A 27,858-nucleotide genomic window follows, 5' to 3' on the forward strand; every position below is an offset into this window, starting at 1 on the left:
CGTTTACATTTATCACATGAGCAAACCAGTCAGCCGCTATTTGCTGTGAAAAACCATTATCCTGCCACTTAAACACTCAAAACATTTACTGTTCTAACATTAAGTTACTGCTCAGCAGTTAAGATTGCTTTTCAAATGTATTTCCAGTAAGATTTATCCAGTTTATTGTACACAACATACATTAAAGTGAAGCATGAACATTTACAACATTTTCCCTGTTAATAAACAACAAAAAGCTTTACAAACAGCTGAGTATGGTATTTTTCAATATACATAGAGATCAAGGATGGGACCAGCTTATACCTTCTCCGCAGTAGGAAACCTCACAATAGGACTTGTTATTATTCTCTTTAAATGAAAACACAAAGATGTTAGAAGTGTAATATATACAGAAACCGTCTCATTGCTCTAACAATAAAGTAATTTGAACACTAGTTTAAAATTAACTGATGGTGTAAAATATTCTTGGAAAAACGATTAAGAGTAAATTTAATGAAAAGTGATTAAAAATAAACTGAATGATCGGCATAATTGGAATGTTTTATCACAAGCTGGACAAGGCAAGCACATTTCAAAAAATACAAAAGAATACAAGCAATGTGTACATCAAAACTGAAGTTCAGTTGAACAATGGTCACATCCGCACCATACATTTAAAGCACATTTTAGCACTTTAAGCATCATAACTTCCCCCCAAAGAATCCTGGGAACTGTGGCTTACCCCTCACAGAGCTACAATTCCCAGCACCCTTAACAAACTACAGCTCCCAGGATTCTTTGGAGGAAGCCATGTGCTTTTAATGTGCGGTGTGGATGTGACCAACTGAGTTAACCTGATATTTGATGCCAATCCACAAGAGCACACTTTGGGACCTACTAATATCCAAAGCTTATCTTGTACCTATGGACCCAAATTTGTCTTTTGGTGATTAGGAATACTTGATGTTTAATAGAATACCATGATTTCCATCTTTTAGAACCAAGATGAGGAATGCAGTGAGAGGTAAGTAGCCTAGCTTCAGAATTTGGCAACTGGATCCTTTCCTGCATCTCTGCATAAAACACACAACACAGAGGAAAAAGGTTTAATAATGGGAGGAAGGCAAGTTGACCCCCAAAGTAATAAGCTGTTTCCCAGAAAATAACTTGTGCCTCTTCATGCTAAAGGCAGTCCTGGATTATTATTTTTAAAAAGGTTTAGTTGGCTCAGTGGCAGTCTTCGCATTCCCAATACTAAATAGCTATGGCTTATGTCACCCTCATACAAACAATGGAATTTCTTGCTGCAGCCTCCACAGAGAGCTGTTTCAGAGGGATGGGGGGTCTTTTAGAATGGGGGAACAATGAGATTTGCTGGAAACAGGCATTTCCCTTGCTCCATGTCATTGGGCACTTTAGATCCAAGAATATACTTTGGAACAAAATTAGCAAATAAACAGACACTAACATATGAGGCAAGGTAATGCACCCAAAGTGGTACTCCTTGCTGCTATGCCAATACAAATGATTAACAAACACACCCTAGCCAAAAGAGCTTTAGATACACAAGTGGGACCTGCAACAAAATGCTGCAGTATATCCCCAACCCCTAAAAGGGCCATTCCTGTTGAGGGCTCTTAATCAGCATGAAGCAGGAACCTTGTGGTACTTTTTAGATTTCAGGGAGGGGGAGGAAAGTTACAGGAGGGGGAAAAGTGAAGAGGACTCTGCCCCCAGTTCCCTGAGACCTTCTGCTGCGATTCTAAAAGGATCAGGCAGGAAACAATGTGACACACCTCTGCCTAAGATCCTGGAGAGCCATTATGCAACAGAAGAATGAGTAAAATAAGGACACAGCACTGGGTGGAGTCAGAGTTAGTAACGGGGTAAGAGTGTCTGTTGAGAGTAGAAAGTGAAGGGGAGTGGGGTATATGTATATGAGAGAGAGGAAGAGAGAATGAGGGCATGGATAAAAGTTACGATCATTGTAAAAAAAGGATTCAGGTACGTCAGCCTTTCCCAACCAGTGTGCCTCCAGATGTTGTTGGACCACAACTCCCATCAGCCTCAGCTAGCATTGCCAATGGTCAGGAAAGATGGGAGTTGTAGTCCAACAACATCTGGAGGCACACTGGTTGGGAAAGGCTGGGTTAGGGTGTTAAAACAATTTGCTATTCTTTATCATTTGACTTTTTGTTATAGTGCTATTTTGTATAAATATGGTTAGTACCCTTACACTAATGAAGATGTTCTGGTCTGGGTTAATTCTAGGATTAAAAGTTATCCTATGTGTCTTCTGTTGATATGCATATCAACAGGCATTGTTGGACTCCAACTTTCATCAGCTCCAGCCCACAAGGTCAGTATTCAGGGATGAAAGGAGCTGGAATTTAGCAACATCTTGAGGGCCACAGGCTCTCCAAGATGGAGGGAGGTCCTACTGCTCACTATAACTCAGCATGTGGTGGCAGGTCGATGTGAGAAAATAGGGATTTCTGGACTCAGTGGATTAGCTGACAGACCTAATGACCTCCAGGGGCCAGGGTAGAGGACCCTTGAGATGTCCCAACTTGATGGCTGAGTGGTGGGATCCAAATTTGTGGAATTTAGATATAGTGAGATACATCTGGTAAGGCTTTGAATAATCCAGAATGTTTGTTGACCAGAACTGGAAAGATGCAGAGAGAGCAGTGCAATTAAGTGTTATTTTGGTTTGGTTGGAGAGTTGGTAGAGATTAGATAATGCCTTACAAGAAAGCATCACGGTCAAATGGAGCTAATAAAGATGGAGGAATGAATCCTGACTCCATAGAAGTTTGGAAAAATGCCTTGCAGTACTGCTGATTTGGAACCAAAAAAAGTGAACTGTTGCAGGACGTCTATCCTGAGAAGGTTCCAAGAGAGAGTTCACTTGACAAGGGAGAGTCAATGTCTAGTGAGATACTGTACCCTGAATTTGATTAAGCTTGTGCTAACGTATCACGTAATTATCCTTCCACCGCTGCTGAACAAACAGCAGGCTTCAACATAACTAAGAAATAACACTTAAGCAGGTGTGATTCTGTAACTGACCATATTAAGATTTTATGTTATGTCAGCAGCTGTATGTTCATTTCTGCAAGTTTGCACAAATTGTACAGGACCCTTAGAACATCACAAGTTTTCATGCCAATACAAATGACTGTCAAAAACACCCCCGCTGAGAGAACTTTAATTCTGGTTTGATTTTGTGGAGAAGTGACTTGGCTGTTGGAAAACAGACAAAGGACCTTGGGAGCCCTAAATCTTACATAACTTAAGCCCTGGAAAAATAGCTGTGAAAACAAATTAAAACTTTGGTGACTGCATATCAAGCAAAAGTGAAAGGAAATGTGACGCCTTGGTATGTGGTGAACAACAGTTCTATCTTACTTTAAAGTCTGAAACATGCCACGATACAGGGTCAGGGAATCAGTTCAACTGAATGTGGATGCAAACAGACAATTGTGTTTGTACATTATACTTGGGGATACGGGTAAATATGCAGTTGCCACTGCAGCAAGATAAGGGACTGTCAACCTCACTGGGACTTTGAACAATTGTTCTGTGAATTTGAGAAGAAATATATTTTATTAGAAAATTGCACCGTGTGTGCCTGGATTAAATTGTGGACCTCATTCTTTGGTTCAGCTGTACCAGTGGTTCCCAACCTGGGGGTTGGGACCCTGAGGGAGGTCAGCCAGTTCCTGCCACACAGAGAGCTGAGCAACACTTGAGCAAATGCATCAAGAGAAGGGGCCAGCTGGGTTTATTAAAGCTTCAACAACTCTCCCCTCTCTTTTGTCAACATCAGTGAGGGAAGATTGATTGAGCTGATTGGATCTGGCTGTAGAGACAGTGATACCCTGGGAGGGGCCTGCCTGCCCAAAAAGTAATGGAACAGAGTCCGGGAGCATTCTCCCACAAATACACATCTGGGCACTCATTAAAAATTCACGGTATAGTTAATTTATAGTACAATGTATACATATCTATTCAGAAGTAAGACTCTTCATATTCAATGGGGCTTACTCCCAGGTAAATCAGATTGTAGTAATCAGACCAGACTAAGATTCTTTTGAAGCTTTGGAGCTGTACTACTTTGGGGGGGGGCATGGGGCTTTACTGGTTAAAGGAAGTAAAAAATTATGTCAATAATATAAGGTCTTAGGCAGAGCTTGGAAAAGTTACTTTTTTGAACTACAACTCCCATCAGCCCAATCCAGTGGCCATGCTGGCTGGGGCTGATGGGTGTTGTAGTTCAAAAAAGTAACTTTTCCAAGCTCTGGTCTTAGGCTGCAATCCTAACCAGGTCTACTCAGAAGAAAATCCTATAAAATTCAGTGGAGCAACACCCATATGAGGTAGGTTAGGCTGAGAGTTACTGGCTAACCCAAGGCAATAAGTGAACAAAAAATGATGGGTAAAGTACGTTTTTAAAATGTGAAATTGCACATGCTCAGTGTGTTTTTGTTGTTGTTTATCAAGGCTTTGAGTGTTTTTATACATTTGTATATGTTCATTATATTTTTAAATATTTTTAAATATGTTAAGTTGCCCAAATTTTGTTGTTTTTACTCTTGAGTTCTTTACGCGGTTTAGGGTTGGCATTGGGGGAGAGCAGGGCTCTTGTGCCTTTAACAGCTGTGTGGCAGGCAGAAATTAAATTAAGCCTTTTCTAGTATGGAAATATAAGCTTTGCCTTTTGACATTCTGTCTTAGACATATTATTATTGTCATATGGAGCTTCTTGAGCTGAGTGCTGAAAATGAGGCATCACTGTATACAGGTGGAGCACTTAAAACCAGAGTCCAAATGCCCAGGTATCAACCAGGCTCTGTTCACCACTCTGGGTGGTTTACTTTTATATCCTCATTTTCATTTCCTTCAAAATTTGTTAACAGATGTTTATATTGCTGTAACCTGCCCTGATGCATGGCAGGTAATAAATATTGTCATCTTCATATTTGTTTTTGTGATGAATAAAAAGTGACTTTATTTAATGCTAGATATTTCTTCAATTAGAGACAAAAATTACAACAATTAGCATGTGTGGGGGTTGCAAAAACTGAGGTTACAAAGGGGGTCCCTGTTGGATTGTTGACCCATAGGCATTACTGTCTCTAGTAGTTTTCCATAAAGCCTGCAAGTTTGGAGAAGTAACTCTTATGTCTTTGCTGGCTTGAGAGCAGACACTCCAAGGCCAGCCGTTGTCATGGTAACGTGAGATAGCAACTGGGAAAGTTCTATCAGAGTCTGTAAGTTGTGTTCTTCTGTATTTTGCCTCTGAACTGAGAGGTTGTCTTCTGTGTACCTTTGGAGAGAGATGTACCAGAGGGGGGGGTGACTGAAGAAACTCTACATGTATTTACTCTTAAGTCTGTTGGCCCTAATGTCTTAATAAAGACTCTTAACCTGATCTAATGCATCTCAGAAGTTTCTTGCTCAACTTAACTCCAACGTAACGTATGCTGTGTCACGCAAGAACCGCCACCATCAACAGTCCCATACTCATGAAGGTTGAGAATTGAACTATACTGAAGGAGGGCTGAGACACTGAAAGCCTTGTACAAAAAGTGTGAGCTGTTGTTCTGCAACTTGATTTACCAGAAGAAAAAGATTGTCTCAGATTCTTTAGAAGGAACTCTGAACCTGTGACGGTTCAATGGGCGTTGTACAGATTGACTCTATTGAATGTGAAGTTTCCATTTGATCCAGGAAGAGGATTATACAAAACGAGTCCTGCAAATGAATATAAGAACATAATATGAACTTGTAGAACTCAAATTTAAACCACTATTAAGTGTATTTTTGTTATGCTTTATTATTTAAGCTGTATGTGTTTATGGGTGCTATAACTGCCACCTTATTTATATCAAAATTGTCCTCCGTTGTCATGGAACATCAAATTCAGACAACTGTTTGAAATGGGGTATGTAGCGGAAGAGTGAGAGAAAGAATGATGAACAGCAGGGGTGTGTGATGGAACATTTGGGTGGATTCATAGTAAATTACAGGTTTTGAAAATGACAAGTTGAGGGGGAGTGTTAGAGGGGTTGAAAGAATGGAGGAGGGAGAAAATGAGATGAAAGAGAATAAGGGTGTAGATAAAAAAGTTAAGATAGGTGTTAAGCAGGGGGAAGAGGAATACCAGGTTAAGGTAGCAAAAACAATTATTTGCTATTCTTTATTAATGACTATTTGTTTGGTGTTGTTTCCATAAACAAACACGCTTTAATGGTTTAAATTAATGAAGGTGTTTTGGTCTCGGTGAATTCTAGGTTTAATGAGTCTCATCCCTTGGGTCTGGCATTGAAATACACAATGAAGTCTATAGAGTAGAGGTCGGCAATATTTTTGGATCAGTGGGCAAAGTTTCCCATTTGAGAGTGTTGACAGCACAAGTCACAAAATGGCTGCCATGGAGGCATGGCATAGCACAAGACAGTACAGTTATGGTGAAGCTTTCCCCATAATTGTATTTCCATACTAGAAAAGGTTTGACCTGTTGAATTTCTGCCTGTCATACAGCTGTTAGAAAGCCTTGTTTTTCCCCAATGCCAACCCTAAACCAAATCCTAGGCTGCCCCATTTAACACAAACATATTTACTTCTGAGCTGCCCTGGGCTCCTGCTGGGAGGAAGGGCGGGATATAAATCAAATAATAAATAAATATGTAATCCATTGTCCTGTAAGTTAACTATACAATGAATTCTTAATGAGTGCCTGTATTTTAGTTCCAGCACAGCAGGAGACATACCTAAGACTCTTAGTAATGTTTTCACATTTGCTTTTTGGAGGGAGGGGGAATTCTTCACCCACATTTGTTGTACAGAAATCTTTTTCCTGCAAATACTACTGCACAATACCTGATCTCAGACAAACCCACCACAGGAAAATATGTCCTGGTTGCCAGGTGAAAAGGAATCTATGGAGATTCCAATGACTAGAAAATAAGAAGCAGGAAACGTGCACTAAAGGGCAGGGGGAAACAGCCACTCTTTTGGAAACCAGGCAATAGGAATCCCTGGGGTCCTCACTTATCAATTACATCTCTGACTCATTAGCTAAAAACACTGATATGCAGGAGCAGCCAGGCTGGCTGATTTCACAGAAATCTTAGAAGTGTACCTGCACATTCTGCTTCATAACTTTCTAAGAGGGCTAGAGACATTTTTTTAAAAAATGAAAGCTCAGTCTGGGACCCCTGCTGGGTGGAGTGCGGGCTGACAACCCGTTTATTGTTCAAAAAAGTAACTTTTCCAAGCTTTGATAGTGAACTACAACTCCCATCAGCCCCAGCAAGCATGGCCACTGGATTGGGCTGATGGGAGTTGTAGTTCAAAAAAAGTAACTTTTCCAAGCTCAACCCAGTAGGTGATGGCAACAGGTTATTGTGAGGACTCTTTAGGGAAGTCTGGATTCAGTGGACCAGCTGAGTTACTGATCTAGTGATCCACAGAAACGAGCTTCTTGTCTCCTTGGAACATCACAAGTTATGTCAATACAAATGATTGTTAAACACACCCCAGTTGAAAGAACTTAAAGCATACAATGTTGCAGTATTTTCCCAGCACACAAAAAATGGCTGCTCCTGTTCAAGGCTCCAACTAGTTTGGAACAGGAATCCTGTACTATTTTTCAGATCTCATGGAGGGGGGTATTCTTCCTCCAAACCCTTCCACTTCTGTGCTAAAAGAATTAGGTAGCAAGTGATGCAAAAGACCTCTGCATGAGATCCTGGAGAATTGCTGCGAGCCTGACTATACAGGACTACATAGATAAATAATCTGACCTGATGTAAGGCAGATTACTATAGTCCTAGAAGGCTCAGGATTGGGAGATACCAGTTCTGAACCACAATGCACACATATATAGTGGGATCTGAAGAACAAGAAGAGAGGCATAGTTGTTCCTTTCCTCCTGAAATATCACTGTATAGTGCAGAGAGCAGAGGGGTGTTTTTTTTTGTTTTTTTTAACACTTTATGGCATATATCCCTCTAGTTTCTTTTCTCTTCACTCAGCTGACATCAACGTTCCACACACTTGCAACTGATGAAATTGTTCTTTTTATTTAACTTCTAAACTTGTATACTGCTGCATACCTAAGGAGTCCCACAAATAGGGAGAAATCAGATTTTATCTATGGGTGGTGCCATTTTGCTTCCATACTGATAGCCACTCAACTACCTGAACTCATGCTTAGACAGAACTAATAATTAACAGTCATTCTGACACTTTAAGGTAAAATACTTTAGAATAGTTCACTCCCTCACCCCAGATTAGCTACATAATTTACTACAGCACTGACAATTTACACTAAATGCTTGGGGGGGAAATACTTTGAGGCAGGTAAAACAGATGAAAGCACTAAAGCCAGAATGAGCAAAAGAAGAGACCAGCATATACAAGCCAGAGACTGTTAAATGTCATATAAGCCTAAAATTACTGTACTAATGAGCAACAGCTCAATATTTGTCTCAGCAATGCATCTGTCACCAGAGCTGTTCTGAGAATGTGGCATGTCTATTATTTTTGCACTTTTCCCTCATAACTGATTTAACAGAGAAATAACATGTCTGAAGCAAAAGATTTTCACCATGCTTTTAATTCCAGTTTTCAGAACTCCTCTACAAGCGAGATTTATAGCATAAATAAGAAAACATCTGGTATGTTATATTCATGTGACATAAAGGTTACTTAGCTATGAAGAAATGTTAATATTGTACTGAACATTGATTAAGAGCAACATTGGGAACAGAACAATATTGTCCTGTCTAAACAGCAGAGAGAGGCAGAAGTGCATATGCAAACCTTGAAGTAAACACATAACACCTGTTCTGGCCCGCTTGCACTGGCTTCCAATTTGCTTCCGGGCTAAATTCAAAGTGCTGGTTTTGACCTATAAAGCCTTATACGGCGCGGGACCACAATACCTGTTGGAACGCCTCTCCCAATATGAACCTGCCCGTACACTGCGCTCTTCATCGAAGGCCCTCCTCCGAGCTCCATCCCACAGGGAGGCTCGGAGGGTGGTTACAAGAACTAGGGCCTTTTCGGTGGTGGCCCCTGAACTGTGGAACAGTCTCCCCGATGAGGTACGCCTGGCGCCGATGCTGCTGTCTTTTCGGCGCCAGGTTAAAACCTTCCTCTTTTCCAGGGCTTTTAATCTAACTTAATTCTGTTTTAAATTGTATTGTAATTGTTTTTAGATCTCCCATTCTCTGTACTTTGTGGTTCGTTTTATTGGATTTTATTGTATTTTGTATTAATTTGTTGTTCACCGCCCAGAGAACTATGCTAGTCGGGCGGTATATAAATTTACTAACTAACTAACTAACTAACTAAACAAACAATTTCGTAGGACAGTGGTAATGCTCCAGTGCCCCAATTCACTGAAAAAGCAAACAATAATGAGTTTTCAATACTTGGCAAAGATTTCTAACTAGCAAACACCATCAAGTAATAATAACTTTATCATCAATATGATGAATTCAAGGCAGATAAAAAGCAAGCCTTACTCGATCACTTTAGCAGAGCTACTGTGTCTTAATATTGCAACAAGAAAAAATAAATAGGCGCATTCAGTACATTGTATGTCGAGTGTGAGAGCATAATGGCTACAAGAAAATTGCACTATAATTAATAGCACAAGTACACAGCTCCTTCTTGTGTTGCTAGAGATCTCCATTTAAAGATGACCTAACACAACAGCAAGATAATATGAGATACACAGGGAAATCATGTTTTAAACTAACCAAAAGGATGCTACAAGACATAAGAACACTGTTAAAGCTGAACTAAATAATGACAGCCATCTAATCCTAAATGGAAACTAAGAAACACTCAAAATTCTCGACATGCAACATGATCTCGCATTTTAATTTAAACTGTACCTATTATGATGTAAGTCCAGTTCTATAAACAAAGAAAAAACTTTTTTTTTTTTTAAAAAGGGAGTCAACATTAAACCAGGATTAACATGGGGCTATGCACAGTTTACTACTTCCTCTAGTAGAAGCACAGTAATTCTCATAGTAATCAACTTTCCAGATGAAGCATAATAAATATATTTGGATATATTTAATTAGTTCACCTAGCGAAACTGTGCTTATTCTGATAATGAGCTCAAGATGTTCATCCAAGTTTCCACCTAACCTTCAGCCACAGCTCAAACACAACTCAGCCCTGCAATATATGAAACTAAAAACAAACATATTCACCAACATTTCAATATTAGAACGAAATGTTGAACTTTGGCATATTTCTTGACTGTTGACTGTCAGGATTTTGATTAAATACTTCACACTTGAATCTCGTTAGCAAAGAACCCATCAGTATCTGATGTAACTAATTGAAGGTATCAAAGAATTAACACAAAGCATTGTTTGATAAAAACAGCTAAAATACTGCATATCATGGGTGAATCTGGACAACAGATATTTATTTCAATATAAAGTTTGTGTCCATACATTATTGAATCAAAAGTAAGGAGATTTGATTGCTTACTACTAAGCTTTATGAACTTGGCTTTGCAGTTCCATGGCACGTGAAATGTTCTTGCTTCCAGCATGATTAAAGAAGCACCTGCTGGCTATGGCCACTTGAAGGAACACTTTATAATTATTTAGCAAATCCATCTAGCCATTGTAAGCTAAATGTATTAGTTCAGCATTCCATAAGGAGTCTTCAGTGCACTACCAAACATTTTATTTAGAGGCTTTCAGAGGCTTGTCCACTTCACCTTTTGATTTCACATCACCCGTTGCTGCATCACTTAAGTTTTTCTTTTCTTGATCCTTAGGAGAATCAGGATTGTATCTGAATTGGTAACCATAAGGACTCAGATGATAAATTAAATATTCCAACTGATACATAGTGGTGGCATCAACATAGTGAAAAGAGACTGCCAGGTCAGAGCAGCAGCCAGGACCCTACCACAAAAAAGGAAAAGCATGATGAACAGGCAAAATAAAGAAATAAATGTTTTAAATCTATTTAAATAGTTAAATAGTTTAAATAGTTAGTATGAACTTAAGGGGCATCTACTTAGGCTGCAAACCAGTACACAGTTACTTGCGAGTAAGTCCCACTGAACCTTTACTTCTGAGTAGATATTACTGGATTACAGCCTTAATCATCTTGATAGCACTGAGGATGCTAAACTTTGTTAGCACACAGGAGAAATGTGTTTTCTTTAGAAAGACAGTTTGTTTCAGAATTGGTCACAAGAGTAACACAGTACAGGAGAATTCCCATTTGGGACATAAGAAAAAGACAATTTCAATTTCTTCCCCCAATGTTACATGACAATAGAACCAGAGAAGGACCATAAAACCTGTGGAATAAAACATGTTTTTGTGTGTAGAAAGGCTTGGGTTCTCCTTTGCTTAATATCTTGGAGAGCAGCTGACAATCAAAATATAGTTCTCAGTAGAATGGACCAATGTCCTGACAGTATATAGCAGCAAACATTTACAGTAGGGCACTGCTTTTCGGTGCCCCGCTTTTTGGCGATTCACTAACATGGTGCCAGTGGCCCCCGTGCTCCAGCTGATCTCGCCGGAGGAGGGGAAAATCAGCTGTAGCACGCTTTTCCTCTTCTGGCACTATCAGACTCCCACGCTCGAGCTGATGGCGCCGGAGGAGGGGAAGATCAGCTGTACAGCTGATCTTTTCCTCCTCTGGCGCGATGAGCGGGTTAGGTTCCAGACCCCCGTGCTACAGCTGATCTGCTTTTTGGCGGTTTTCGCTTTTCGGTGGGGGTCTGGAACCTAACCTGCCATATGAGTGGGGCCCTACTTTATAGACTAAGTTAAGAGGTTATGTTCTTGTCATGGTCTAAACTGGCCATTAGATTAATTACAATATTCCAATCTTTGCAAAAATCTTACCTCTACAGGAGGATAATAGTTATAATTCCAGTACCAAAAAGTTCTAGGTAGGTATCCTTTCACTAAGTGATGTTCTGGCACAAATGGATGGAAAGTCTCCTTGCCAGTTGGATCCCTGGAATCTCCAGCTTCTACATTAATACTCTCCATGCATTTGCCTAATGCCAAGTCTTCAATGGAAGAGCTATGAGTACATTTGTTGTTTTTAAAAGCATCCACAAATCTCTTCAGAGCTGCTCTGCTGAGCACATAGCCGGCACCTCCACTCATGTAGCCCTGTTTTACAAAAGGCTTAAACTTTCTTCCAAAATAAATTGGTTGTTCAGGGCTGTATTTTGAAAGAAGCCATCTCAAGTTGTCCAGTGCAACGTATGTGTCATCATCTGCCTTCATGAACCAGTCTGCTTCATCAAGATAGTGATCATGTACATACTGAAAAGCTTTAATGGTTTTCCAGTACAACGGATCCCTGCCTTCTTTGGTTTCCAACCCCACTGTTGGGAAGTCTTTATCTTCCTCAGAGCTCATAAACAGTATTCTGTTGCAATGCTGAGCCCAAGTAGCTTTGACATGTTTGGCCTTTGTTTCCAGATTTTGAGGTCCAGTCATCACCCAACAAAGTATCCTTACCTTCTGGTACAGTTCTTCAGCAATATTTTTATTTTCATCTGAAAGAGAGGGGGGAAATGAAATTGCAAAATGCCGTCATACTTCAGAGTATTTATATGCTGCTTTTTAGCGCCACACCTCACAAAACATTGTTCATTGAACGAAATTATAGATACAATAGTTACACTGGCACATCAGAAAAGCGTATACTTCTAAAGAAAGCTAGTCTGATTAAGTAATTCACAGCCTTAGTTAAAGGCAGTTGTGAAGAGAAAGATCTTAAAGGCTCACTTAATGCCTTAACTGAAGCAGCCAAGGCATAGGGCACATGGAATGGTGATCTAGTGTGGTGGGGGCACTATCTCTTGTGCTTTCCAAGATAACCAGTGTTACTGAAGGGCACACCAGCAGGGTCTTTGAAACAAGTCTTAACATACAGACAGAATTATCCAGATGGAGGCAGTCCTTTAGGTAAGTCCTTGAAAGCACTAAACAGTTTGAAGCCAGGTTAACACCAGCACTTTGAACTGAACCCAGAAACACTGGCAACCAAAGCAGTTGGCACAAAATTGGTGTTGCATGTTCAGACTTTCTGTCCCTGCAAGCAACTGGGCAGCCACATTTTGCACCAGCTGAAGTTTCTGAACCATCTTCAAACAAAACCCTTTGTCAAGCACATTACAGTTTGGCAGACACAAGTGTATGGTAACTGAGGTCAAGTATGGCATCTCTAGATAGGCTGAATGAAAGCACTCATGACCAGTGCCACCATGTGTACCTGTCCAGATAATGACCAACTGAAGAGCTTCCCTAGGCTCTGCTACTGGTTATTCAAGAAAGGACAATCTTGTCCAGGACAGGATTCACACCACCATCCACAAGACTGGTTTCACTGTTCACATTATCATTATGATCAAGACCAGCTTTTTCCAGTGTTTTTTTTTAAACTGTTTTGCCACAGCTCTGGTAGGCACAGTGATGGGACAGCTGATTAATAGTCTTTATGGTATAAGTTTTTACAAATTTTGTATACTGAAGGAGAAGTGGAATTCTGTAAGCATTAACTGAGCTAAGGCTAACTGAATAAAGATTTGTAAATATATGCTATATGAGTTGAACCACCATTGCCTACATGGAAATGAACATTACCTCATTTAAAGTTAAACAGCCCTGACATCCAGTAACGTCCCATTTTTCTTTTAAATGCTAAATTATATGATATAGTCTCCACATTTTTATTCTCCATCCAATTTAAACAGGATTAGAAAAGTATTTCAAGTTCCCAGATGCCATTATACGATTTGACTGCCAGAGTTGGGGAGGTGAAGTTAGCAGATTTCTAGACATCAGCACTACATTTTTAGGGGCAAGAGTAACCAGCAACATGTTTTCAGCTTTAAAAACTAAAACACAATTAATGCTGCAATCATATATTCGCTCCCATGACAGTAAACTTCATTTAACTCAGTATGACACATTTTAGAGTAGATATGTATAGGATTGTGCAGTAAGACAGTGATAATACGTTGCTGGCTCCTCAAACGTCAAGGCAAACTGTGTCCCAAACTCAACTGTGCATAATTCAAAACATTTTAATGTTACAAACTAATTTAGTGGAAAATGTAATGCCACATCCTGGGCAGATAAATGAAAAATATTTAGAACATTTATAATATGGAATTTGAGTACTGTACATATTAGCAGGGGACTACAAGATTATGATGGGATAAGATTATGATATAAAAAAAAACAATATGCTGCTCCATACGGCTGCATAAATATACCTTTATGTTGCCCAGCATCGGCATTAAAATTCATTTGCCCTTTTAGCTGATTCCTTTCATCATCATCTGAGTGATGGCCATGAGGATCGTTGTAAAGGATATGAGGCTCAACTTTAACTTGTTCTTCCAATACTACACTAAACAGCAGGTAACACAAGAAAAATCCAATTGCTGATCCAAAAGTAAAGGTCAGAAAATTCAATAAGGATTTAGAAGAGGCCATTTCCTAAAGAGTTCCTCTGGTGAGAGAAACAGAAAAAAGTATTAATTATGTTATGCTTGAGAATACAAATGAAAAATGCAGAAAGACACCAAATGACCATATCAAAATACTAGTTTTTTCATGCTTTTCCATACTTTTTTATGATACTTCATTGTGAAGATGCCCCATAGTGAAGGTTATATTACCATGTTTTGAACCAATGTTTTTTTAAAAAAAGACAAAATATAAATCTTGACCATTTCATGAAGACACCTGTAAAGATAATGACATGGTTTCATATTTTTAAAAAATCAATCGGTAAATTTGCCTTGAAACTGGGGAAGTGTTGTCATATTAAAAAAGGAAATGTTTAATAAAAGGCATCCAAGAAATTTGAAGAATGACAAATAATATTAGTCATAACTTGCACAGCAAAGATTATTTTGTGCCTTACTTTCTCTAAAACAGCACACATTCAAAGTCTGCATACTGGAGGAACAAGGCACTCACATTCAAGATTATATTCAGAGTTAAATGTGGAACATTTCTTAATGGAAACAAATGTACCATATTTTTATTCTATGCCACAGCAACAGCATTTAATATTGACCACAACTGAAATCCACTAATAGGCAAAAAAACCCTTGGGGTTTAAGAACGTACCTATAGCCCACAGATATTTCTGTCGAACTTTAAAAAGCAGGGAAATTGGGTAGCTATAGTGAATGTACCAGGGGAGCAGGAGACCTGAACTCCTCTCTGAGATATTGTACTGCCCTACAAACTGGTCAAAATGCAAACACAATTTAGGTTTTATTTATTTATTTATTTGATTTATATCCCGTCCTTCCTCCCAGGAGGAGCCCAGGGTGGCAAACAAAAGCACTAAAAACACTTTAAAACACCATAAAAACAGACTTTAAAATACATTAAAACAAAACATCTTTAAAAAATTTTTTAAAAAAAATTCACAGTCCAATCCACTTCCTGTGTAGCTTGGAAGAATTTGGTAACACATGCCTCTGAGCATATGGTGAATGGTGGCAACACCTGCAATCAGCCAAATAACAGAAACAAGACATGTGCTGTGCTGATCTTGTTTTAGATTTCAGCTATTTCAACTAGCTTATTATCAGCTACAAATAGTTTAAAGCCTCAAATCTGTTCCTTATTTGATCTTTGTATTCTTCTGGGATGTTATTTTAATTGTATTTTGGCATTATGATTGCTTTGTTGTTCTTCTTTAGCTTTACTCTGATTTTCAATATTACCAATTCATGATCTGTACCACAGTCTGCTCCTGTGATTTGTACAATTCAAGTGGATTGAAGTGCAACAAATCTACTTTCTTTTTTGAAAAACAAACAAACCACTAGCTTTTTTGAGGTTACAAAAGTTACACTGAAAAGCACTGAAAAGTGTGGGATGAACAACAGGATGCCTTTGCACCACCCCACAAGAAAATCAGGATGAATACTCCATAAAGACCAGACAGTGTCTAATCTCTGCAGAAGCTTTTTTTGCAAGCAAATCAGGATGAATGCTCAATAAGGAGGAAGAATCCTTTCTTTTCTTATGAAAGAGGATCCCGCTCTGGTTTTAACAGTGGAGGCTGTGGTTCTGATATGGGCAGCCAATCTGTTCCAGGTTTTAGTCTGAACTTTCAAGGAGCTGTCAAAGGAACGGATTCACTGCCCGGAGTGGATTGGTGGTGATGATGATGATTTATTAAATTTATATCCTGCCTTTCCTCCCAGAATAAGCCCAGGGTGGCAAACAAAAACACTAAAACACTCAAATGCATCTTAAAAACAGACTTTAAAATATATTAAAACAAAACATCTTTAAAAACATATCACAACAAAACATCTTTAAAAACATATCACAACAAAACATCTTTAAAAACATCTAAAAAACAGCATTTAAAACATCTTAAAAAGCAATTCCAGCACAGATGCAGACTGGGATAAGGTCTCTGCTTAAAAGGCTTGTTGAAAGAGGAAGCTCTTCAGTAGGCGCCCAAAAGATAACAGAGATGGTGCCTGTCTAATATTTAAGGGGAGGGAATTCCAAAGGGTCGGTGCCACTACGCTAAAGGTCCGCTTCCTATGTTGTGTGGAACAAACTTCCTGATTAGGTGGCATCTGCAAGAGGCCCTCATTTGCAGACCACAGTGACTGACTTGATATATAAGGGGTACGACAGTCTTTCAGGTTTATTGCTCCACTAACATCAGAGACACCACTTACTGTTCTGATGGTTCCACTGCATCTCCAACTCTCTTTTCTGAAAATGGTGGCACACAATGCTAGTCAAACCCCATCCCTTTTTACTGTAAAACTTGGTGGGATCAGCTTGAGTGTTTTCAGCTTCATACAGATTTCATAACTGATTGGCAGATCAACCTGTTCCCCCTCCAGGTGTGGCCAATGGACACACTTTGCTGTAGGTGACTAGTGTGCTCACAGCCTAAGTCTGAGTGGTTTCATTCAGCTGTAGCTCCACATAGCATGGTTGAAGCTGACCCCTTCCAATAGCAGGTGGTGCAGTGATGGGGGGAGGAAAGCTCCAGTTGGGAAAGTTATTCATCTGTCCTCTCAGCACTGAGAAGCAGGGAAAGTGCTTGCATTACAGCATGATGCAAACAGCCCTTCAGTCTGTGGCAAAAGCCTGCACGAGTGGAAGGGTTGCAGGCAGCAGCTGAAGGAGAAAGCACTGGCCGCAGACCTTCTGTGAAGGCATCCAGGCTCTATAGGATTGGGGAGGCTTTCCTGATGTTGAGAAGCATAGCAGAGCAGATCTCATAATGGTTCGGAGCTCCCAGCCACTGTGAGAACTCAGCCACCAAGATGTCAGGATCAGGAGATTTCGAGGGCCAAGATTCAGAAGGCTCAAATAAAGCTATATGCCCGTTGCTCAGACCTTTTCACCGCCCAATGGGCACAAACCACCTTCCCACCCTCAGTATCATAGTTACCTTAGGCTAGGGATGGGGAACCTGTAGTAGTCCTCCAGATGTTGTCAGACTCCAACTCCCATTATGATCCATTAATTTAATGTTGTTGTTCATGAGAACATAAGAAGAGCCTGCTGGCTCAGGCCAATGGTCCATCTAGTCCAGCATCATGTTCTCACAGTAGCCAAGCAGATGTCCATGGGAAGCCAGCAAGCAGGACCTGAGTGCAAGAGCACACTCCCCACTTGTGATTCCCAGCAACTGATATTCAGAGGCACACTGCCTCCAACAGTGGAGGTAGAACATAACATTTACCTCTGTGAATTTGTCTAACCCCATCTTAAGCCATTCAAGTTGATGGCCATCACTGCCTCTTGTGGGAGTGAATTCCATAGTTTAACTATGCACTGTGTGAAGAAGTATTTTGTTTTGTCTGTCCTGAATCTTCCAACATTCAGCTTCATTGGATATCCGTAAGTTCTAGTGTTATGAGAGAGAAAAGCTTTTCTCTGTCCACTTGCTTCATGCCATGCATAATTTTATACGTGTCTATCATGTCACCTCTGATTCATCTTCCCTCTAAACTACAAAGCCCCCAATACTGTAAATGTTTCCTCATAGGGCACTCACTCCATCCCCTTGATCATTTTGGTTGTCCTTTTCTGAACCTTTCCAGCTCTATAAAATGTTTATTTATTTATTTATTACATTTATATCCCACCTTTCTTTTCATGATAGAAACCCAAGGCAGCTTATATATGGTTCCCAGGTGGTCACCCATCAAGGCACTGACCAGACCTGACGCTGCTTAGCTTCAGCAGGGAGCTGGCCTTATGTGCCTTCAGACCATAGCCTGGGAAAAACACTCATTTTTAGCTGAGGCAACCAGACCTGTACACAGTATTCCAAATGTGACTGCAACACAGATTTATATAACGGCATTATGATATCAGCAATTTTATTTTCAGTACCATTCCTAGCAATCCCTAGCATGTAATCTGCCTTTTCACAGTTGCTGCACCCTGGGTCAACATCTTCATGGAGCTATCCACTATGACCCAAGGTCTCATTCCTGGTCAGTCACCACCAGTTCCGATCCCATGAGCTTATATGTGAAATTAAGATGTTTTGCTCCAACATGCATAACTGTACACTTGTTCACATTGAACTGCATTTGCCATTTTACTGCCCATTCACCCAGTTTGGAGAGGTCCTTTCGGAGCTCTTTGCAATCCCTCTGTGTTTCAGCAACCCTGAACAATTCAACGTCATCAGCAAACATGGCTACCTCACCGCTCACACCTAACTCTGGCTCATTTAGGAACAAGCTACAAAGCAAACGTTCCAATACTGATCCTTGGGGGACTCCACTTTCTGCCTATGGGAAGCCCAAGAGCAAAACCTGAGTGCAATAGCACTCTCCCCAGCAACGGCTATTCGGAGTCATACTGCCTTATACTGAGTCAGACTATTGGTCTGTCTAGGTCAGTACTGTCTGTACTGACTGGCAGTAACCCTTCAGGATTGAAGAATGGGGACATTGCCAATTGCATCTGGGGACATCAGGGATTGGCCCTAGGGCCTGCCACTGAGCCATGGCCCCTTCCCCTCAAAGCATGCATGTGTGCGCACGAATGCACACCTGCATGCGCACACACATGCACACACACACACACAGGTATTGTCCTGTAAATCTCTCCGCTAGAAATCATTGGGACTTAACAGTGCTTAACTTTGACTGGATCACGCCCAATCGGTTAGGATCTATGGATGATCTCCTGTATTTATTTTCATCATTTTCCTTGTGCTTTTCCAGAGCAGTCAAGAGTGTAAATTCAAAAGTGCAATGTTTTTAAATAATTTTTAAATGCGTTTTGTATAACATATTCATACTTTTAATGAAATGTTGAACTAGAAAAGTCACACATTTATGTTCTTTCTGCTTTTAATCGTTGATATGGTTTGGAGCGGGTTTATAATAGTTGTGTTACAGCATGATGCAAAAGGCCCCCCACTCTGTGTCTGGCTACTCTGATCGTTTGCTGTAAAATGTTGTGCAAATTCTGCCACCTGGTGTCAACGGAGCGCTCTGCAATTCTCTCCCGGGATCTGATTTCCGGAGAGAGGCTTTTCAAACGAGTCCCCAAGCAAAGGGACCTCCCTGCTGATCGTATTAAGGCCTCCTTCCACAGCAAAGTTTAAGCCAGGAAGTAAGTAACGTTTTGTAAAAACTCAGTTTTTCTTTCTTCAAATTTCTAACGAGATTTCAGCGCCGCGCAGAAAGTTTCTTGGCGTTTGTTTGAAAAAAAGTTTAGAAAATAAAGAAACTTGTTAGCCTTGACTATGGCCCGGGTCGGTAGTGAAAGAGAAAGTCGCTGTTAAAAGTGTTATTTTCTACCAGGAGATGATCGTGCTGGACTTCACATACCTCTTTGCTAAAAGTTTGTTGGTGCTTGTTATGAATTTGCATTAAAGCCGCATTAAAAAAAGGAAGGCATTTCCTGCGTGCTGACTGACATGCTAACCCTTCCTCTGGGCTCTTTCTAGATATCCCAGTAATGGATCCGTTTTTGGATCTGCTGAATTCCATTTCGAGGAGCATTTCTCCAGAGGAGCTTTCCAATGTCAAATTTCTTTGCCGGGATCACATTGGTAAAAGAAAGCTCCAGGCTGTGAAAAGCGGCAATGAGCTCTTCGGCATTCTCCTGGAACAGGAAATAATTACACAGAACAAAGTAGAATTCTTAAAGTACATGCTCAAAAGCCTGAAAAGAGAAGATCTACTAACTTTGGTCGGCCGGTTTGAGGAAGGTGCAAGTGGTGATCGGGATAATCAGCTGGATAGTCAAGAAAAACGTAGGTGGATACATTTTTGTTTTTAATCATGGTGTGCACGGTTCTCCCGCTCCCCATTTTATCCTCCTAACAACCCAGTGAGGTAGGGAAGACTCAAGGACACCCAATGAGCTTCAAGGCGGAGTGGGAATTTGAACCCGTGTCCTAGTCCAATGCTATAATAAGGCTGCAATCCTGCGGTGACTACTTGATAGTATGTCCCACAACTTAGTGTGGCTTGCTTCCTTGTAAAGATGCATAGTAAATCCACTAGACTTTAAAATGCCACAGGTCTTTGTTGTTGTCGTTTCTGAGTGGCAAAATAATATCTTGATCCATGCTATCCAGGACACCACAACATTTTTCACTACTATGCAGGAGTGTTTTATACAATAATAATTGAATTGGATCCAGAGGCGCCTTGCTCAAGTGGAAAGGTGCTTCCATTCATGCAAGGTGTGCCCTGAATCCTGCAGATTCCCAAGCCTTAATGACTCATACCCTGCTATTTCAGAGGCTACTGTGACCCTCAAGAGCAGATTGTTGGGTGCCAGAGAGGACTGCAAGTGGGGAAGAGAAACTTGCACAAGTTCCATTTCATCAACATAGCTCTAGTCATGCTTTGCTGGATCCAACCCATTACTTTTATATAAAAATCAGTGTAATTATTGGCAATTTGGAGGGAGAGGGTAGCATTCAACCTACTCGTAAGATCCTCTAACCCTATGTATGTTTACTCAAAAGCAAGGCTATATTCAGTGGATCTTGATTCAAGGAAAGTGTGCATAGGATTGTAGCCTAAATACATAAATGCAGGACTTTACTGGAACTGGCCTCTGCAGGCTGCCCAGTACTAGTCCAAGGTGTTCTGCTGACTGAAGCAGAGTCCATCCACTCATCCATATTAGAACCAACAGTTTGCTGGCCTATTCAGACACCCAGTTCTTGCCTTCATTTATCTCTACCTCGTAGTGCAGCCTGAAGCTTCAGTTCACTCTCCTGCATCGGAGAGCTGGCCTGATTCTTCTTTAGAGGATTGGAGTTGGGAGGAACTGTCTTTGACTGGTTCTGGTCCTACCTCAAGGGTCGTGTCCAGAAGGTGGTGCTGGGGACTGTATGACTGTTCGGTCTTTGGAGTTCCGTAAGGCTCCGTTTGGTCCCCCATGCTATTTAACATCTATGTGAAACTGTTGGGAGTGGTCATCCAAGGATGTGGGCTTGGGCTGCCACCAACCAGTATGCTAGCACATCAGATCCCAAAGGTGCAGTGCAGGTGGCTGGATTGGGGGCTCGAGGCTGTAATAGGCTGGATGTGGGTGAACAAGCAAAAATTAAATCTGGACAAAGCAGAGGTGTTATTGGTGAGCAAACATGCTAACAGGGATTGGGGTTGTTGGCCCACTCTGGATGGGGTTGCACTCCCCATGAAGGAGCAGATCTGCAGTCTGGGAGTCCTTCTGGATCCGGCCTTGCTACTAGAAGGTCAGGTAGTGGTGGTGGCCAGGGGGGCTTTCGCTCAGCTTCAGCTATTGCACCAGCTGTGGTCCTCTCTTGGACGGTCAGATCTGACCATCCTCACCCATGTCCTAGTCATCTCACATTTGGATTACTTTAATGTGCTCTACGTGGGGTTGCCTTTGAAGACTACTCAGAAGCTTCAGCTGGTTCAAAATGCGGATGTTGGAATGTTAACTAGAATGAGCCACTTTGAGCACATTACATCTGTGCCAAAAGAGATACACTGGCTCCCAGTTTGCTTCCAAGTCCAATTCAAGGTGCTGATTTTAACCTTTAAAGCCCTAAGTATCTGTCTGCATACCTTCCCCTCATTAATCATGCCCATCGCATGAGAGCCAGGGGAGAGGGCCTGTTGTGAGTGCCTACTATATCTGAAGCCCAATTGATGAATACTCACAACAGAGCCTTCTCTGTTGTGGCCCCTAGACTATGGAATGCCCTCCCTTGTGAAATAAGATCAGCTCCCCTTCTTCCTGTTTTTAGATGGCTTCTGAAGACCCAACTTTTTATGAAAACATTTGGTTAAATTTCTACACTTTATGCCATTCTCATGATGTTTTTAAGGATTTTATAGATTTGTTTATGTATGGTTTTGTATTTTTTAATTTCTGTATTGTTTTATGTATGCTGTGTATTTTCAAATCTGTGTAATCCATCTTGGGACCCACATTCTGGGTGAAAGGCAGATAACATTATTATTATTATTATTATTATTATTATTATTATTATTATTATTTAGCTTCATCTTTATTAAGTTGCTATTAAAGCAATGGCTGATAAAAAAAGTTGGCAGCCCTTATAGGCATCTTTTCTGTCTTTATTTTATTTTATTTATTAAATGTGTATCCCACCTTTCTTCCCAGAAGGAGCCCAGGGCGGCAAACAAAAACACTAAAAGCACTCTAAACCATCTTAAAAACAAAAGACTTTAAAACACATAAAAGCAAAATATCTTTAAAAACTGATTAAAACAAAACATATTAAAAACATCTTAAAAAGCAAATCCAACACAGACTGGGATAAGGTCTCTACTTAAAAGGCTTGTTGAAAGAGGAAGGTCTTCAGTAGATGTTGAAAAGATAACAGAGCTGGTGCCTGTCTAATATTTTTTGGGGGGGATTCCAAAAGATAGGTACCACTACACTAAAGGACCTCTTCTTATGTTGTGTGGAATGGATCTCTGGATAAGATGGTATTTTCAGGAGGCCCTTACCTGCAGAGGGCAGTGGGTATATAAGGGAGAAGACAATATTTAACAACATCATGACAGTCAGAAATAACAAGAGAGTTTATCACAGTAACCTTGTTCAACTGTTTGCCTGCACACACAAGGGCTTAGATTGGTCTTTGCCAACCTGGTGTCTGTCAGAAATCTTAGACTACAACTCCCATCAGCCTGAGCCAGTATGGCTGTTCTAACTGGGGCCGACAGGAGTTGTAGTCCAAAACATCTGGAGACAGTAGATTGGCAAAGGCTGGCTTAGAGTGAGGAGGAGGTGCGCATGCAAGCCCACCCTCCAATGTTCTTCTGTGCATGGGTCCACATTCAGCGTGAAGGTCTTAAGGGGGCTTCTACATACATTTGGCTGAATATACATAGAAACTTCCCAACGACTAAGAACCTTGATATGCAGGCCTTCTCACACGGAGGCTTCCAAGTTTGTCCAACTAAACACATTCAAATCCCTCTTCAGTTCTTCACACTGAACACTTGAAAGTCTGGAGAGGAACCTACACATAAGGGGACATTGGGAACATGCATCTCTGCCCCTTCCCTGCCTTAAGCCCTTGTGGGTGCAGATGAACACCTGAACAACTATTGTCATCTGCATAAAAAAAAATTTGAATTTCTGTGGTAATCAGAATCCTGCCAGGAAGAAGGCGGCAACTTGATACAGGAATAAAAACAGAAACTTACTATGTGCCCATATGTCAGAAGGCAGTTAGAAACTATGGCCAGTCCTGAGCTTCTTTAATCTGGACAGTGGGCCAGATGGTTATTTCCCCCATGAGCCAAATTGGGCAGGTGGGCAAGGCAGGGGTTGACCAATCACCTAATAATACAATGACGTCAGGTGACATCCACACCCCTGGTTTGAAATCAAAGTGTGTGGGCTAAGACACAGCCCATAAAGTGCTGATATCAGCTGATGGTCAGGTATTGGGAAACCCTTTGCACAGGGCTTTGCAGGTGCTGCTGATCAGTTACTGGACAGTGCCTGCAAATCCCATTTCATCTGAACCAGGCCACAGCTGACGTCATATATGTGGTGTCGGGTGTAGGGCATGTGGATGTGTCTTAACCAAAATGGCCTCACAAGCCAAATAGCGTGGCCTGACAATCCTAGGTTGGTTGGTTAACTTCTGACTGTGTTTGTGGATACCCAGAAATCTACCCACCAAGAAGGGGTTTGTATAGTGGCAGATATTGAGAACAGCACACAGACTGGAGTCTTGTTCCATCTCTGAGCAAGTGTTGCACTGTCATCCCAAGTGTCCTGCAGAAGGATGAGCAGGAGATCAATCAGAGCATTTTCTAGAGCAGCTTTTCCCAACCAGTGTGCCTCCAGATGTTGTTGGACCACAATTCCCATCTTTCCTGACCATTGGCAATGCTGGCTGAGGCTGATGGGAGTTGTGGTCCAACAACATCTGGAGGCACACTGGCTGGGCAAGGCTGCTCTAGAGCATGCCGTTAGGAATGTTAAATGGTTCATCGTGAATCAGTGATTTGACACAAACTATGCTTTCCTTTTTAGGTAAGCTGGACAGAGCTTTTGAAATTGTATGTGAAAATGTTGGAAAAAACTGGAGAATGCTGGTTCGAAAACTTGGCATTTCAGAAGCCAAAATAGATAGAATCATAACTGCCAATCCATGCAACTTGCATGAACAACTGATGCAATCACTTCTAGAGTGGCGGAAATCAAAAGGGAAGGAAGCAAAGGCCGACGATGTAATAAAAGCCCTCAGGGACTGTCATATGAACCTAGCGGCAGACTATGTTGAAGAAGGTTTGCAACTGGAAATTTGAAACTCAGTAAAATCAGTGGAAACAGATTGTTACTATGACATTAAATTGAACATTCGCATAAAAAATTAGCTGTCATGGAAATGTGGTGCCTTTGGCTGCAACAGACAAACTTGAAGAACTGCACTTGCACTTAAACTTGCTTATAAACTTGCTTGGTTCTTTAAGTTCAGTGGAATTCAAGGCTTAAGTGACTTCTTGCTCAGTGCTTTGCTTGAAGACTGATTTATGAGGCAATCAGAGAGTGCCAGCAAGCTGGGGGTCAGCTTATGCTATCATAATGTAGTCAGAAAGCTGAAGAAAAAGCACAGGCCCTCCAAAACACACAACTAACACACAGCTGCTCCCCCAACCTCCAGAGCAGGGGTGGTGAAACCTCCGTCTCCCACTCCCAGAAGGCCAACTTTAACAGGTGTGCATCAGTCACCTGATGTCATAGTGATGGCAGATGATAACACCTGTCAAAGTTCAAAGGACGTTGCTGGAACCACCAATGTGCCGTTCAATGATTATAGCAACCTTCTTTGAAGATGAGCTTTTAGTGCCTATTAATTGAATTCCAGAGCAATATCACAAACTCTTGCCAATCAGGGAGCAGCTTGCCCTCACCGCTCCCACATCAGTGTGGCATGTAAGGAGCCAAGCTATGCACAGCAATAGGAAAACGCACCTATGACATCACCTTATCCCACCACATACAACCTGTGAGACACAAAGATACTGTGGAGCTCATATTATGTAGATCACCTAGGCCTCTTGTATAAGAGATGCTAGGTTGAACCCTGGATGTGACCTCTCACTAGACACAGCTGAGAGCAGTCCAAACAGGCACTCTTAAAAGAATACGGTGGCAACCAATCAGAAAGTACTGCATGGGCTGACAGCCCAGTCAATTATCTTCCTGTCACATGATCCAGGTTCCTTTTCCACCAGCCACTCCATTTTCCATCAACCATTTCCCCTCCCCAACTCATTTGCTTCATTATCCATGCTTATGGGTTATTACCCTAGCAAACCTTATTACCCCTCCACCTCTTTCCCCATGCCATGGCATTCACCACAGTTTTAGTGACCAGGCCACCCCTGAGTGTCCCATCCCTTTACCCTAGTTCAGGGGTAGCCAATGTAGTAACTACCTGATGTTGGATTTCAATTCCAATTGGGTGCTGCCTGCCCTGGGCCCCCAGCATCATACTCTCCAACACCTCCTCCTGATACAGGCATCATAGGGCTTAAATAGGCCTGCCTGCCCCACCTACTTCCTGTGTCAGCATGTATGCCCTGTGTGATGCAAATGTCTACCATCATCCAAGAAGTCAACCCCTTAGGGATGCCCACGCTGCCTTCTTGGGTGATGGCAGGCATGCCCGCACAGTGTGTAAGGCATGCACACTGACATGCTGACATGCCAAATAGATGGGGTTGCAGGGCTTATTTAAGCCTGCGATGCCTGTAGTGTGTGTGCTGCCTGGAAGCACCCTGCAATCCATGGCAGCGTTAGGTCACCGGGTCCTGCAACCCAATACTAGCGTGTAGTGGGAGCTCCACTCTCCCATCCTAAGGAGGGGTCCTCGGCCAGGCCCTTACCTGGCACTGGGCCTGTCAGGGATAATGTGAATTGTAGTCCAACAACATCTGGAGGGCCACAGGTTCCACATCTGTGCCATAGTATCTCCTGCTCTTGTCCCAGTGTGCCACAAACCCTTATTGCCTGTGCCATTTGTTGCATCTGCCACAGCTTCGCTACCCAGGTGACCTTATAATTTTTTGTGGGTAGGGGTGATTGCTTCCATTAACAGAGTTCCACTATATTACACTTGCTGTTTCTGTATACATTGAAAAACAGGTAGTTAATAGGACTGTTCAGGGTTTGGGGTGGACCACACATGCAGTAACATAAAGGGGACCACATGTGCTAGCCTCGCCACCAATGTTGATTTGCTCTCAGCCATGCCCGTCTTGCAGCCACAGATATAGGGTGGTATTCAATGCTAATCCTGCTCAGAATAGACCCACTGAAAATAGACATAGAATAGTATAGTTGGAAGGGGCCTATAAGGCCATCGAGTTCAACCCCCTGCTCCATGGAGGAATCCTTAAAGCACATCCAACAGATAAGGATAAATATGTTCTAGTCTTGAAGGTGTGGATTGGGAGACAGTTCATTTTGGAATTCATAGAAACTGAATGAAGCAAGCATCCCTGAATCCAGCCAAGAAATTCTTAGGTTCTTCAATGTTCATCATACATGTTTGAGAACAGTCTAACCATTGAATAATAAAGTTCCATTTGGCCCATTATTTTTGGAGGTACAGATCAGATCAGTTCATTTCAGAACCCACAAAGACTGAATTCTTTCCAACTGATATTAGGCAGGCACCTTTGATGTATTGTTTTTGATACCTGCTAAAATCTTTTTTGTTTAGGCAAGGCTTTTTGTCAAAGTCACTTAAATAACAGAGTCCAGAGAGAAAAGATCCTAATAACACTTTACTTGGTAAACTGAACAAAAATGGGTTATCATACGTCTTTCTTGGTTCAGTTTTGTTCAGAGCAGGGAGACGTACAAAGCATACAGGGGAAAAACTCCCTCAGAGCTAGACAGCCAACCAGAGTGCATGCTATCTCAGCAAAGATCATGCCACTCTGCCTGGTTGCTAAGCAGCACCTCCTCCACCACCACCCTCTTGGTTGGCTAACTGAATTAACCCTTAGGTTACAAACTGAATGATCCCTGCTGTTGTACTTCCAACAAGCTTACCCAGACATCTACTTTCATTATGTACAACTGTTTTTAACATAAGTTGATTTTTATCTATAGTTTGATCATTTTATTGTTTACTGTTTTAAAGTCTGTTCTTCTTGCTATTTTTAATGAATATTTATGCCATTTTATGTAAATTGTAGATATTTTTTTATTAAGCAGAATATAAATCTTGTTAAACCCAAACATCCCTAACAGAATTGCATCATTAGTGCATGTATGGGCACCAAGGTTGCTCTTTTGCCCACAGCACCAGTTTCCCAGA

General features: G+C 41.3%; 2 protein-coding genes across 2 annotated transcripts; one reads left to right on the top strand and one right to left on the bottom strand.

Moving 5' to 3' along the window:
- Positions 1-8,609: 8,609 nt before the first annotated feature.
- On the bottom strand, positions 8,610-14,526 carry LOC133387010 (glycoprotein-N-acetylgalactosamine 3-beta-galactosyltransferase 1-like). Its single transcript, XM_061630897.1, has 3 exons — positions 14,288-14,526; positions 11,895-12,562; positions 8,610-10,934 (listed from the first exon to the last, which is right to left on the bottom strand). Exons 1-3 carry the CDS (start codon positions 14,508-14,510, stop codon positions 10,710-10,712), a joined length of 1,116 nt encoding a protein of 371 aa, XP_061486881.1. The 5' UTR covers positions 14,511-14,526; the 3' UTR covers positions 8,610-10,709.
- Positions 14,527-19,529: 5,003 nt separating this feature from the next.
- On the top strand, positions 19,530-27,129 carry LOC133387011 (FAS-associated death domain protein-like). Its single transcript, XM_061630898.1, has 3 exons — positions 19,530-19,655; positions 19,993-20,301; positions 24,558-27,129. Exons 2-3 carry the CDS (start codon positions 20,004-20,006, stop codon positions 24,830-24,832), a joined length of 573 nt encoding a protein of 190 aa, XP_061486882.1. The 5' UTR covers positions 19,530-19,655; positions 19,993-20,003; the 3' UTR covers positions 24,833-27,129.
- The last annotated feature ends 729 nt before the right edge of the window (positions 27,130-27,858 follow it).

Source organism: Rhineura floridana, chromosome 6, assembly GCF_030035675.1.
Source record: "Rhineura floridana isolate rRhiFlo1 chromosome 6, rRhiFlo1.hap2, whole genome shotgun sequence".
Classification (NCBI taxonomy): domain Eukaryota; kingdom Metazoa; phylum Chordata; class Lepidosauria; order Squamata; family Rhineuridae; genus Rhineura; species Rhineura floridana.